The sequence below is a fragment of the Lycorma delicatula genome, chromosome 13 (assembly GCF_047948215.1).
Source record: "Lycorma delicatula isolate Av1 chromosome 13, ASM4794821v1, whole genome shotgun sequence".
NCBI classification, from domain to species: Eukaryota; Metazoa; Arthropoda; class Insecta; order Hemiptera; family Fulgoridae; genus Lycorma; species Lycorma delicatula.
This window is the reverse complement of record NC_134467.1, coordinates 23,460,362-23,475,114: the sequence shown is the minus strand read 5'-3', so window position 1 is coordinate 23,475,114 and position 14,753 is coordinate 23,460,362. Positions and strand designations below refer to the sequence as shown.

The 14,753-nt window shown below is 30.9% G+C and overlaps 1 protein-coding gene across 1 annotated transcript in view; it reads left to right on the top strand.

The window, feature by feature from the left end:
• Positions 1–14,753, top strand: part of LOC142333559 (27 kDa hemolymph protein-like) — a 76,785-nt gene that overhangs the window by 46,547 nt on the left and 15,485 nt on the right. The window contains exon 3 of the mRNA XM_075380845.1: positions 13,143–13,264. Coding sequence (XP_075236960.1) covers positions 13,143–13,264 — 122 coding nt within the window. The remainder of the gene's footprint in view (positions 1–13,142; positions 13,265–14,753) is intronic.

The window sequence follows — 14,753 nt, the reverse complement described above, 5'->3', positions numbered from 1 at the left end:
GTCCGTTTATTTGCAACAACATGAAGCAAGAACCATCCGTCCGATCGCTTTTAAATTTTTAGGATACATTCGTGTTATCCCAGGGAAGGTTTTAAGGCATAGAACGAAGCCCCCCCCCCCCCCCCCCCCCCCTTGGGGGTGAAGTTTTCAATTACAGAATAAGTATTGAATTAAAGATATTCATTAAAGAAACAAAAATTAAAACTTTTACTCCATTATATTTCTGTCACCTTGATAACAAATAGGCTTTTTACTTCCTTGTACGAAATAAAAGAAGTATTGTAATCGCGTATAATTTCGGTTTTCGTATTTGAACGGAAATATACATTTTTATTAGTTTCGGCGTTGACGTCTGTACATATGTATCTCGCATAACTCAAAAACGATTATTCGTAGGATGCTGAAATTTTTATTTTTTGACTGTTGTAACATCTAGTTGTGTACCTCTCCATTTGATTGCAATCGACTGGACCAAAAGTGTCCAAAAAATTTTGGATTTTGGACTTTTTCTTTACTTCAGTAAAGCCCTCCTTGAAACAATATATCATAAGTAATACTTATTTTCATTGGTTTCAGAGTTATAGCTAAATAAAACTTTAATTAATGAAATATTTGGATCTTACAAGGGGAAGACATTGGTTTGAATCAAACTTCATTTCCTTTTTTTTTCTTTTTTTTAAATTTAAATATATTGATTTATTAATAATTATTAACCTCTGATTATAAAAAAGTTTACAATCTATCTAAATAAAAATGTAAATGTTCGTTTGTTCAAAATCATAAATTTTTGAAAGTTCTTCACCGATTGCTTTGAAATTTTGACGCAACGTTTCATTCGAATACGCGCGTGTTTTATATATGTTTTCTTTCTTTTCCTGTTTATCCTCCGGTAATTTCCTTTCAGATAATACTTCAGAGGATGATATGTATGAGTGTAAATGAAGTGTAGTCTTTTACAGTCTCAGTTGGACCATTGTTGAGATGTGTGGCTAATTGAAACCCAACCACCAAAGAATACCGGTATCCACGATCTAGTATTCAAATCCGTGTAAAAATAAGTGACTTTACTAGGACTTGAACGCTGGAACTTTCGACTTCTAAATCAACTGATTTGGGAAGACGAGTTCATCACTAGACCAACCCGGTGAGTTACTATTTATATACCAAAAATGTTACAACTGTAACAGGTAAAAATATGCTTTTATTGAAAAACAGCGCTTTATGTTGGAAATAAAAGCAACACACGCTATATTAAATATTTTACGATTCTGTTTCAATGTTTCCGATATGTGTGTCCGCTACAGATTAAAAAACTACTGGACCGATTTACGCGCGGGGAAAAAGGGAAAGAGGGAAAAATCGAAAAGGTAAAAGGGAAAAAATAAAAACGGGGAAAAATTAAATGGAAAGGAGAAAAAAAGGAAAGCGAAAGGGAGAAAGTGAAATAAGGGAAAGATAAATGGGGGAAGGAAAGGAAGTGGGGAAAGGGAATATGGTAAAAATGAAAATAGGGGAAAAGGGAAAGGTTAAATTTTGTGAAGTTCCGTATTGTTCAGTTTTTATCCTTTTCAGATCATTTAGTCTTGGAACTGGTTATGTACGGCGTCATTTTTAAAACGCTGTTACAAAATCATTTTATATGGCATCTAAGTCGGTTTTTTTTTGTTTTGTATTCACAAAGGAATCAGTTTTATTACACAATTTGAACGACGTTTATACGATGTAAAATGTTTTATTTAGACTAGAAAGAATGTGACCGTTTTTTCACAGAAATGTGTGTGTTACTTGTGTATTATAATTCCTATGAGGGTTACGGATTTATTTATTATTTACAAAAATAGCTTATCTTAGTAGCAACATATCAATGTATTGAAACACATAATAAATTATGATATACGGCACACACAAAAAAAAAAGGAATTTGTGGTCATAAATACGTCACTTTTACTTCAGGTCTATAAATATCTTTTCTGACAAATGATATCGGTAAACATGTAACACATATCGATCGATTCGTAATGAATAAGAGTATACAGTAAAAATGGTTTTTTGTCAGTCTGAATAGCCGTTTGAGTGGTGGGAATTTTTATAAAACGTAGTTTTCTGAATCTCTTTTTTCCTGTTTAGCCTCCGGTAACTACCGTTTAGATAATTCTTCAGAGGATGAATGAGGATGATATGTATGAGTGTAAATGAAGTGAGTCTTGTACATTCTCAGTTCGACCGTTCCTGAGATGTGTGGTTAATTGAAACCCAACCACCAAAGAACACCGGTATCCACGATCTAGTATTCAAATCCGTGTAAAAATACCTGGCTTTACTAGGACTTGAACGCTGTAACTCTCGACTTTCCAAATCAGCTGATTTGGGAAGACGCGTTAACCACTAGACCAACCCGATAGTTTTCTGAATCTACTTTCATTTATACTAACATATGTTACTAATCTGTGATTTATGATACGGGTTTTTCATCATATTTTGCCCAATTTTCAAACGATTTGCTTGAAAGTATTATTTTTAAAATCAGCAAACTATGTTTCATAAACACAAAACAAAAAAAAAACTTTCGCTAATAAAAAACGCGGTAGAAATGCGCAAAAAAAAAATCTGCAATTAAATTACCGTAATTTTTGTACTGTTTCAATTTTTTTTTGTTACAGGCATAAAAAATATCCAATCGTAACGGTTTTTTTTTGTTGGTCAAAATCTGTTAAATCTCTTTAATATACTGTAATTTTTTGAAATTTTTTTCACAAGAGGGTGGTAGCATAAGACTATGAAGGGAGGCAATCAGATACCAACATATTTTCGTGGAGCGTTAATCAACCGCGGATCACTGTGATGGGAAAAGGTTAATGTTTTAAACAAACTTTCAATTGTGTTCATTTAATCTATATATATTCTGAAATCTAACAATAACGGATCATTACCGGATCTGCTAGTAAATTATAATTCAATAACAATAAAAAAAAATATGAGAAGTTATTAATGAAAAAAAGTTTTATGTACTTTTAAAAATGTTTATATTTAATTTAATAGGCGTACAAGAAAGTAATGTGGTGTCCATATCATTTTTTTTGTTTCAAGTTGTTAAATGGCCGAGTTAATTTAAATTTTTACGCATTTTATAGGAAGATCTTTCATCAGATAAGTGCATGCTTTTATTTATACTTTTTGTTTTATGTTACGTACTGATTTTGAAATAATAGTTTTTTTTTTAATTAGAATTTTTTTAATAAAAAAAAAAACAAGTTACAAATAAGTTGGATTTTTATATCGCGATCGTTACGGAAGACTTCGTGTGTTTGTATGTAACAATATAATTACATGACGTTAGTTATTGTGGAAGGGTAAAACCATGATAATTAACTATGGGAAAGAGGGAACTAAAACGAGAGGAAAAATTAATAACGTGTAGCTTATATGAGTGGTTCTTATTTTATTTTATTGCAATCGAATTGTGAAATTAGTTTTTCTGTCTATTTATTTATTAACATTTCTAACCTTGAATGTTATATCTGGTTTTGTTTTAACTTAACTAAATATAGGTTTATAATTATCGCAAGCATAGTTATAGAATGCCAATTACTTGTTTATTTATATTCAAATAGTTTTATAAATCTCTGAAGCACTTCCCCATATTGAATAATAAATATCTTATATTTATTTAATTTTATTACAACGCAGGGCTAAGTTTTTTTAATTATTCTCATAAAAATATTTTGATATTATTAAAATAATCAAGAATCATTTCCTTTTTATTGTTTTCCTTCTATATACAGATTATCATAAAAGAATGGTGCGGTTTTGAACATGGTTTAAATTAAAACAGAATTACTTACAGTTTATGTTTTTTTATTTTTCAAATTTGTCGTCTCAAACATTTTTTTACATAATTAATAAATTTCAATATGTGCGCCCTTAGTCGCTCGACAAATGTCCAAACGATACACAACTTCTCTCCAAACATTAGTTAACATTTCTTCGTTGTTATTCGTGTTTTTTTTTTCTGTTGTCATCCGGTAGAATCTTAATTCATCGTGACTGGTTCAGACTCTAAACTGTGATGTTTATCAGTTGTACCCAGGGGGTCACTGTGTGGGATATAGCGAATGTGTGGATGGGTGTGTATTTTATAAAAAAAAAAAAAAAATGTCGCCAGGGGTCGAATCGTGGACACGTGTAAAAACAAGGGAGGTAGCCTCATTGCTGGGAGTGTTACTGGTCTATCCACCTACAATAGTGGTTGGATCGGGGCGCTTCGCTGAAGCATTGGGGACCCATTGAAGGTATGTGAAGTGGGCGCGCGATTCGGAGGGGGTATACCCGGACTCTGATTATGGTATAGGGACGGGAAGGGTAGCCTTTCTGGGGAGAGGCATCATGACAACTGGATGCGGTTGTCATGATATTTCGATGAATCAGAAGGGACTCCGATGTGCAGGGCAGCGATTTTAGCTGTATACACAAGGATGGGTTATTCTACAGCCACGTCATTCAGGGTCGACCGAGACAGCGTCTCCTAGGCGGCGATTACCTGTTGCCTCTGAAAATTTAAAAATGGTACGAAAAAAATAATTTCTTCCGCACAAAAAAAAAATTCTGTAATATAAATAAAACTGTTTTTAACAAAACGAAACTGATATAAAAAAAGTAAGACACTACATTTTCTATTATCAAATTCTGTTAGTAATTTAGAATTTTCTTAAAAAAAAAATACATGTTAAATATATGTAATAGTAATAAACAATGTTTATGCGTTCCATATAACAAGCAAAAAAAAAGAAACATTTGTTACAAAATTCTTGCCGGCCCCGATTTCATTTATATGTAATACATATTACATTTACATAAATAATACAATTCTTATGAGTATTCGTTGTTTAATAAATGAAATCGGGCCGGTAAGAGTTTTTTAACAAATTTTTCTTTTTTTGCTTATTATATGGAACGCTTAAACATTGTTTATTATCTATTATTATATATCTATTATCTATTAAATATATTTAACATATAATTTTTTTTAAAGAAAATTCTAAATTAATAACAGATTTTTATGTAGTAGAAATAACAAAGATGGACCACTGAATATGAAAATAGGAGGAGAAAAGATTATGGAGGTAGAAGAATTTTGTTATTTGGGAAGTACAATTACTAAAGATGGACGAAGCAGGAGCGATATAAAATGCGGAATAGCACAAGCGAAACGAGCCTTCAGTAAGAAATATAATTTGTTTACATCAAAAATTAATTTAAATGTCAGGAAAAGATTTTTGAAAGTGTATGTTTGGAGCGTCGCTTTATATGGAAGTGAAACTTGGACGATCGGAGTATGTGAGAAGAAAAGATTAGAAGCTTTTGAAATGTGGTGCTATAGGACAATGTTAAATATCAGATGGGTGGATAAAGTGACAAATGAAGAGGTGTTGCAGCAAATAGATGAAGAAAGAAGCATTTGGAAAAATATAGTTAAAAGAAGAGACAGACTTATAGGCCACATACTAAGGCATCCTGGAATAGTCGCTTTAATATTGGAAGGACAGGTAGAAGGAAAAAATTGTGTAGGCAGGCCACGTTTAGAATATGTAAAACAAATTGTTAGGGATGTAGGATGTAGAAGGTATACTGAAATGAAACGACTAGCACTAGATAGGGAATCTTGGAGAGCTGCATCAAACCAGTCAAATGAATGAAGATAAAAAAAAAAACAGTTTTTGGTAATAGAAATGTAGTGTCTTATCTTTTTTGATATCAGTATCGTTTTTTTATATTATAGAAATTTATGTTTTTTAAGCGGAAGAAATTATATCTACGAGACTCTTACTGTACGGTTTACAATTTCATTGTAATTTTTTTGGATTTTTTTTTTTACAGTTCTCTTTTTTACATTCTATATTATTAATAACCGATTTATTATTAGTATTATTTGATTGTCTTTTTCTATTTCAAGTTTCAAAAAAATTGATGTATTATAATTTTTTTTTTGTCTTCAGTCATCTGACTGGTTTGATGCAGCTTTCCAAGATTCCCTATCTAGTGCTAGTCGTTTCATTTCGGTATACCCCCTACATCCTACATCCCTAACAATTTGTTTTACATATTCCAAACGTGGCCTGCCTACACAATTTTTCCCTTCTACCTGTCCTTCCAATATTAAAGCGACTATTCCAGGATGCCTTAGTATGTGGCCTATAAGTCTGTCTCTTCTTTTAACTATATTTTTCCAAATGCTTCTTTCTTCATCTATTTGCCGCAATACCTCCACATTTGTCACTTTATCCACCCATCTGATTTTTAACATTCTCCTATAGCACCGCATTTCAAAAGCTTCTAATCTTTTCTTCTCAGATACTCCGATCGTCCAAGTTTCACTTCCATATAAAGCGACACTCCAAACATACACTTTCAAAAATCTTTTCCTGACATTTAAATTAATTTTTGATGTAAACAAATTATATTTCTTACTGAAGGCTCGTTTAGCTTGTGCTATTCGGCATTTTATATCGCTCCTGCTTCGTCCATCTTTAGTAATTCTACTTCCCAAATAACAAAATTCTTCTACCTCAATAATCTTTTCTTCTCCTATTTTCACATTCAGTGTTCCATCTTTGTTATTTCTACTACATTTCATTACTTTCACTTTGTTCTTGTTTATTTTCATGCGATAGTTCTTGCGTAGGACTTCATCTACGCCGTTCATTGTTTCTTCTAAATCCTTTTTACTTTCGGCTAGAATTACTATATCATCAGTAAATCGTAGCATCTTTATCTTTTCACCTTGTACTCTTACTCCGAATCTAAATTGTTCTTTAACATCATTAACTGCTAGTTCCATGTAAAGATTAAATAGTAACGGAGATAGGGAACATCCTTGTCGGTCTCCCTTTCTTTTTTATATTTTAATATTTTAATTAAAATATAAATATTATTATTTATTTTTTTTAATTTTGTGAATTTAATAAATGTCTAAACATTTGGCGCGGTTGGTGTTAATATAATTTGTATAAAATAATATTTCCACTTACCAATAATTGTTAATGTATCCGTGCGCTTTCGGAGTCACTTCTCATCATCAGGGATTACTTGACGTGATTTAATTTCATGTATATAATTTTTTTATGTATAATTAGATTGAAGTTAAAATTATTACGTTCATAACATACGGTTTTCAATTAATAAAATAACTTAAACGTTATATAAGATGTTTACGACTAAATATGATTTCATATCTCATAATAGTCGTAAACATCTTACGGATATGACATTACATTTTTATTAACGCATAATTTATTTCATTGACAATTGATTATGACGAACATAACAATTTTAAGTTCAATTTATTTATACATAAAAAAGTATATACGTGAAATTAAATCACGTCGAGTAATCCCTGATGATGAGAAGTGACTTCGAAAGCGCTCAGATACATATATTTAAAATTTTTGGTTAGTGGAAATATTATTTTTTTACAAATTTAATAACGCTCAAATTTATATTTATTTTATTAAATGAAATTCAATATTATTATCTGTATATGGTTAGTGTACTTTACAACTCTATAATCATATTGTAGTCGATTTTTTTCCGATGGGCGTTTTTTTTTTTTTGTTTTTTTTAATGTAGGTAATCGATAACGTGTTTATTTGTAGTTAAGTATTGGTATGTTCTTGATAAGAATGTGAACCATATAGTGCAATGTTCAATGTATTATTGATTAAAAAATGATAAAAAAATACAAGTTTATAGTGAAATCATATGTCATTTATATATATATATATATATATATATATATATATATATAAACACACACACACACACACACACATTATGTGTGTATTCATATTTAGATTATTTTTATACAAAAGAAAGTTACAGTTACGAAGGATAATTCTGGGTTTTTGTTTTCTTTTTTTATCTTAGTTTACATTCGTCATGAATTATAATTCATCGTTTTGTGGCAGGCAATATTGAGTAAAATAAATTATTTTCTTTCGTAGATTTTAATGTTATTGTAATATTTAATTTACGTAATATGAGTAATGAATTGGGAGGATTTCTTATCATTTTTATGATTCAACACGTGTTTACAGATGTACGTTATATTTCACACAGTTATTGTTAATTATTTTTAACAATTGATTATAAGTTTGCGATTATATATATCAGTTTATTAATATTGTACTCTATAATTTTATATATTTTTTTTTATCCTGTAAGTATAATAATAGTTTAATAAAATGACTTTGTAAACACTGTACAACTTTATATGTAAAAAGATAAATTTTTTTTAGTAAATATGAAAAATAACTTTCTTTCTACTATTAAAAGTAAATGTTAAAATTGTAATTTTATTTTTAAAAAATAAATAAATAAACCAAAAAAAAAATCTGTTTCAATAATTAAGGATATATTTTTTCATAATGAGGAGAAGTAATACTTTCTAATATTAATTTTTTTTTTGTCTTCAGTCATTTCACTGGTTTGATGCAGCTCTCCAAGATTCCCTATCTAGTGCTAGTCGTTTCATTTCAGTATACCCTCTACATCCTACATCCCTAACAATTTGTTTTACATATTCCAAACGTGGCCTGCCTACACAATTTTTCCCTTCTACCTGTCCTTCCAATATTAAAGCGACTATTCCAGGATGCCTTAGTATGTGGCCTATAAGTCTGTCTCTTCTTTTAACTATATTTTTCCAAATGCTTCTTTCTTCATCTATTTGCCGCAATACCTCCACATTTGTCACTTTATCCACCCATCTGATTTTTAACATTCTCCTATAGCACCGCATTTCAAAAGCTTCTAATCTTTTCTTCTCAGATACTCCGATCGTCCAAGTTTCACTTCCATATAAAGCGACACTCCAAACATACACTTTCAAAAATCTTTTCCTGACATTTAAATTAATTTTTGATGTAAACAAATTATATTTCTTACTGAAGGCTCGTTTAGCTTGTGCTATTCGGCATTTTATATCGCTCCTGCTTCGTCCATCTTTAGTAATTCTACTTCCCAAATAACAAAATTCTTCTACCTCAATAATCTTTTCTTCTCCTATTTTCACATTCAGTGTTCCATCTTTGTTATTTCTACTACATTTCATTACTTTCACTTTGTTCTTGTTTATTTTCATGCGATAGTTCTTGCGTAGGACTTCATCTACGCCGTTCATTGTTTCTTCTAAATCCTTTTTACTTTCGGCTAGAATTACTATATCATCAGTAAATCGTAGCATCTTTATCTTTTCACCTTGTACTCTTACTCCGAATCTAAATTGTTCTTTAACATCATTAACTGCTAGTTCCATGTAAAGATTAAAAAGTAACGGTGATAGGGAACATCCTTGTCGGACTCCCTTTCTTATTATGGCTTCTTTCTTATGTTCTTCAATTGTTACTGCTGCTGTTTGGTTCCTGTACATGTTAGCAATTGTTCTTCTATCTCTGTATTTGAACCCTAATTTTTTTAAAATGCTGAACATTTTATTCCAGTCTACGTTATCGAATGCCTTTTCTAGGTCTATAAACGCCAAGTATGTTGGTTTGTTTTTCGTCAATCTTCCTTCTACTATTACTAATTGTTCATTATTAATAAATGTTCTATATTGTACGTAAAATCTAAAGGCGGATCTCCTTACAAGTTGCCTCTACTTTCTTCCTGTTTATCCTCCGGGAATTACCTTCAGGTATTACCTCAGAGGATGGTATGTATTAGTGTAAATTAAGTGTAATCTTGTACAGTCTCAGGTCGACCATTTCTTACATGTGTGATTGATTAAAACTCAACCACCAAATAACACCTGTATCCACGATCTAGTATTCAAATCCGTGTAAAGATAATTGACTTTACTAGGATTTGAACCTTAGAATTCTCGACTTCGAAATTAGCTGATTTGCAAAGACGTGTTCACCACTAGATCAACCCGATACACTACGTTTTACTTAGAATTCTCCAAGTTTCCTCAGGAGGTGACAATACATTCATACACACATCATACAAAATTATGTAGAATTTTGTGTTTTCCCCTTGTTTATCTGGGAATCACCGTCAGATATTCAGAGGATGATATATATGAGTGTAAATGAAGTGTAGTCTTGGTTGATGATTCCTGAGATGTGCGATTAATTGAAACCTAACCACCAAAGAACACCGGTATCCACGATCTAGTATTCAAATCCGTATAAAAGTAACTGTCTTTTTTTTATAAGGATTTAAACGTTGGAACTGTCGATTTCCAAATCAGCTGATTTGCGAAGACGCGTTCACTACTAGACCAACCTAGTGGGTTCACCTAAGAAAGGTTAGAAAATTCTAAGTGAAATGTAATGAATTTAATTTATAAGTTTGTATAGTTAATTGGATAACCCAAGAGATTAATAAACATAACATTTTTACTAAAATATGTCATTTTATTATATTTAATTCTATCTAATCAACAGGAAAATAAATTACATTTAAGTTTATATACAGTGGAATTCCTACAGCTCTAATATTCAAGGTCATAAAATAAAAATTCGACTTACGGGAAATTCGAGTTAGAGAAACATACATGTTTCTTTACTACCCACTGTTGTAAATTCACTCACGTAAATGTACAGCATTATTTAAAAATATATTGCATTTTTTCCATACGCAGTCTTATTTATTATATCACAGCAATATTATTACGTGAAATGATTCAGAATTATTATTATTATGCTTTTACGGCCAACATGGGACCACTTAAGTCAATTTTAGTTGGATCTTTTCTGAGAAAAGCGTGTTATTTTACTCTTCCGAGCTGCCCAGTATTTCTTCATCCGTTCAGATCTTGCTTTCTTTTCTTCATCCGTAAACACCCTCTTCGTTGTATTTTGTCGTTTGTCTGTCTTTTGTTTAAATCTAGGTTTTTGTCTTTTAGCTTTGTAATTTTTCCAGTTTTATTCTGTAGGTCGGTCAGGGAAATTCCCAATTCTTTCATATCTTCTCTAATTTCTTTGATCCACTTGTATTTTTTAGAACCAGAGCTTTTCAATGATGTTTCTTGACAGTCTTGTTTTTGGTGTCCTTATGAGATGACCACAGAAAGAGATTCTTTTTTTCCGCATAGTATCAGTAACAGGCTCTATTTCTCGATACACCACCTCATTTGGCACTTTAAATTCATTATAAATACATTATACAGTACGTACTACTGGTTAGTACGTATATATAGTATGTTTGTAGTTAGTAAGTTAAAGTTAACTTACCTGAAGAGTATTCATTAACGCGGAAGACACTATACAAAATTTAGGATAATAAATACACTCGAAAATACTGTACAGTAATCATTTTGTTGTCGCTGATAATAAATTTATTACAGAAAAATTGTTAATGAAAAATACAAAAGGTTATAACCTAATATGAATAGTAAAACATATCATTGTTTATAAAATACTTTTCTATTTGAAATTCAAGGATTGTGTTTTTTTAAAGTTTTTTCAGATCAGAGAAAATAAAAATCAGTCTCTATGGTGTCTTTCTCATTTGCCTTTGCGTTAATCGTATTGATTACAATATCTTCGTCAGTTGGGTATTTGGCTATTACCAAATCTTCGTCTATAGAAATATAATGACAAAATGTTACGTCGCTGGGTATTTGCAAAATATCGGTAACTGACTGTTTATCATTATCATCATAATCGTCATCATTATTGTTGCTAGAACAAAAGGTTTTCACTGCTAGTTTATTCACATTCCGACAAAACAGTCTGTTGTTGTGAGTTTTCAAATTCAGCTTTTTGAAACTGTTAAAAATTGTTAGCTCAGTCACATCATTCCAAGATTATTTTAACTTACCACAAACAATGAAGAAGATTAATTTCTGGTATCATTTTTAACAAAAACAAAATATGCTTGTTTGTTTAAAATTAAAAAAGAAAACTTTTTCACTGTTGTAGTTTTTTAATAATATTTTTCGTTTTCGGGTTATTTGGATTTAAAAATTTTAAATGGCCGCCATTTTGAAATATATTATTAGATAAGTTTGTTTATTTTTCTAACAATAGGTCTTTATCTTAATAATTACCGTGCCAAATTTCAATGTAAGTAGTCAAACCATTATGGAGATAAAAATTATTTAGTGAAAAAAATAAAAATTGCGGCTAGCAAGAAAAAAGCATTTCCGGTCCTATGTTTATAGGAATTTTTAGTATAAGAAAACCACTGCAGAAGTTTGGTGACCTATTTTTGAAACACTGTATGTATTTAGAAAAGAAAAATTAAGCGATAATTAAATGGGAAAAAATTTACTTTTGTTAATAACTTGGTAATGCACTGCAGTATTCTCTTAGATTGATCATAATTGTTGTATTACTTTCACCACAGTTATTTATTACATAAATTAATTAGAATATTCCTTTGCAACAAAAAACATTAGCTGCTTTTTTGTTGGAATCTATTTTACTTTACAAAATTAAACAGCATCATCATTTCAGTTGGATGGTTCATGAGCATTAATAATAATATTACCAATAATTACATTAGAATTGAAAATGAATTAAATTGGTATATCGATACTCCGATTGTCCAAGTTTCATTATATGGAAGTGAAACTTGGACAATCGGAGTATCTGAGAAGAAAAGATTAGAAGCTTTTGAAATGCGATGCTATAGGAAAATGTTAAAAATCAGATGGGTGGATAAAGTGACAAATGAAGAGGTATTGCGGCAAATAGATGAAGAAAGAAGCAGTTAGAAAAATATAGTTAAAAGAAGAGACAGACTTATAGGCCACATACTAAGGCATCCTGGAATAGTCGCTTTAATATTGGAAGGACAGGTAGAAGGGAAAAATTGTGTAGGCAGGCCAGGTTTGGAATATGTAAAACAAATTGTTAGGGATGTAGGATGTAGAGGGTATACTGAAATGAAACGACTAGCACTAGATAGGGAATCTTGGAGAGCTGCATCAAACCAGTCAAATGACTGAAGACAAAAAAAAAAAATATCGTCTCGATATAAATTTATTAATAGCGCGTTTAAAGTGAAAAAAAATCCTTACTTTTTCTAATTCATTATGGTAGATCTTTAATAGGAACAGTCTGGTTATGGCAGAGATATAACAAAAAAGACCTGATTATCATTTTATGTTTTGATAATTGTGTATTTTTTTATTATAGATTGCTCAAGAAGAATTACAGTCATGTATAAGGCAATTAGTTGATATTGAAGAAATTCAAGATGAAATTGAAAAGAATAAAAACACTGGTGATTTAGATATTGTATTTAAAAAACAGTGCAAGTAAGTATTTGTAAACATTTATTAAATTTGATTTTATTTTTATTGTACTACCTTTACAAGGTCTGTTCAGAAAATTATCGAACTTGTTTTTTTTTTAATTTTTATTATTTTACAGATTATTAATCCTTGCCTCTTCAAAGAACTCTCCTCCCCTATTTACACACTTTTCCCAGCAGTTTCCACTTCGCAAAGCAGTTCTGGATGGCTTCATTTGAAATGGTCTTTAAGATCCATGACCAATTTGCTTTAATGTCATCAATATTCTCAAACAGCGATCATTACATCACTGATTTTAATTTTGGAAATAAGAAAAAAATCGCAAGGAACCATCTGTGGCAAGTAGGGAGGTTGGTCATCTAATTTTTGGCAAAAAAACTGACGAATTGACAAAGGAGCGTGCGAATGCATTCTGGTAAAGGAACCATGAGTTGTCTTGCCGCAACTCTGGTCTCTTTTTGCAGATTTTTTTCACGTAACCGTGGTAAAACGCCTTCATTGTATGCATGGTTCACTGTTACACTTTTTGGCAAGAATTTTAAATGCACAATTCCATGAAAATCAAAAAAATCAGAGAGCATCACTTTGACATTGGATTGAGACTGACATACTTTCTTGGGGCGTGGAGATCCTTTGCCAATCTGTTCTATATCATAGCTGTAAATCCAGCTTTCATCTCCCATTATTATCCTTTGCATGAATATTTCATCGTCCATCGGCTTGTTCAAGAAATTACCGACAAACGTCTTCTTTGTGCTGTTCGGTCATCAAATAAGGTTCAAACTTTGTTGCGACTCGATGCATGTTACATTTTTCAGTCAATAATGTCATGGCACGACCCGATCAAGATGCTAACCTCTTCTGCAAGTTCTCGAACAGTTAAAGTCGGAGGCCTTCCTGGTCGAAGGTCATCTTTGATTGACTGACAGCCATTTTTAAATTGTGAAAACCATTTGCAACATTGTATATGACCCAAAGCATCATCTCTGTAAGCTTGTTTAAAAAGTTGAAACATTTCAGTGAAAGTATTCCCCAGTTTCACGCATAATTTTACATTGTATCGTTGCTGTTGAAAATTGCACATTACAAAAATCACTACTAATACTTAAAACACATTTCACTTAAATAACAATAACACAAAAACTAAATGAGGTATCAACAATCCAAGAATATGTGATTACAGAAGAGGTTATGCGAAACAGAACACTATCAACCGCACATCACTAAATATCTTTGTTGGCGTGTAATTAAAAATACTCAGTTAATTTTTGAACAGACCTCAGACTGTAAGCTAAGTAATAATTTGGCGGTTTTGTTTTGTCCATTTCTTGATTCAGACTGATCAATTCTGAAAGAATCTAATTGAATTCCTGTAAATAGAATACGGTTGTGTGTATTATATTAAATTCAAAAAAAAATTCTTCGTAGCACGACTTGGTTCTGGACAAAATAATTAAACTACCCTGATCTTTAAAATTTTGCTGATCTGATC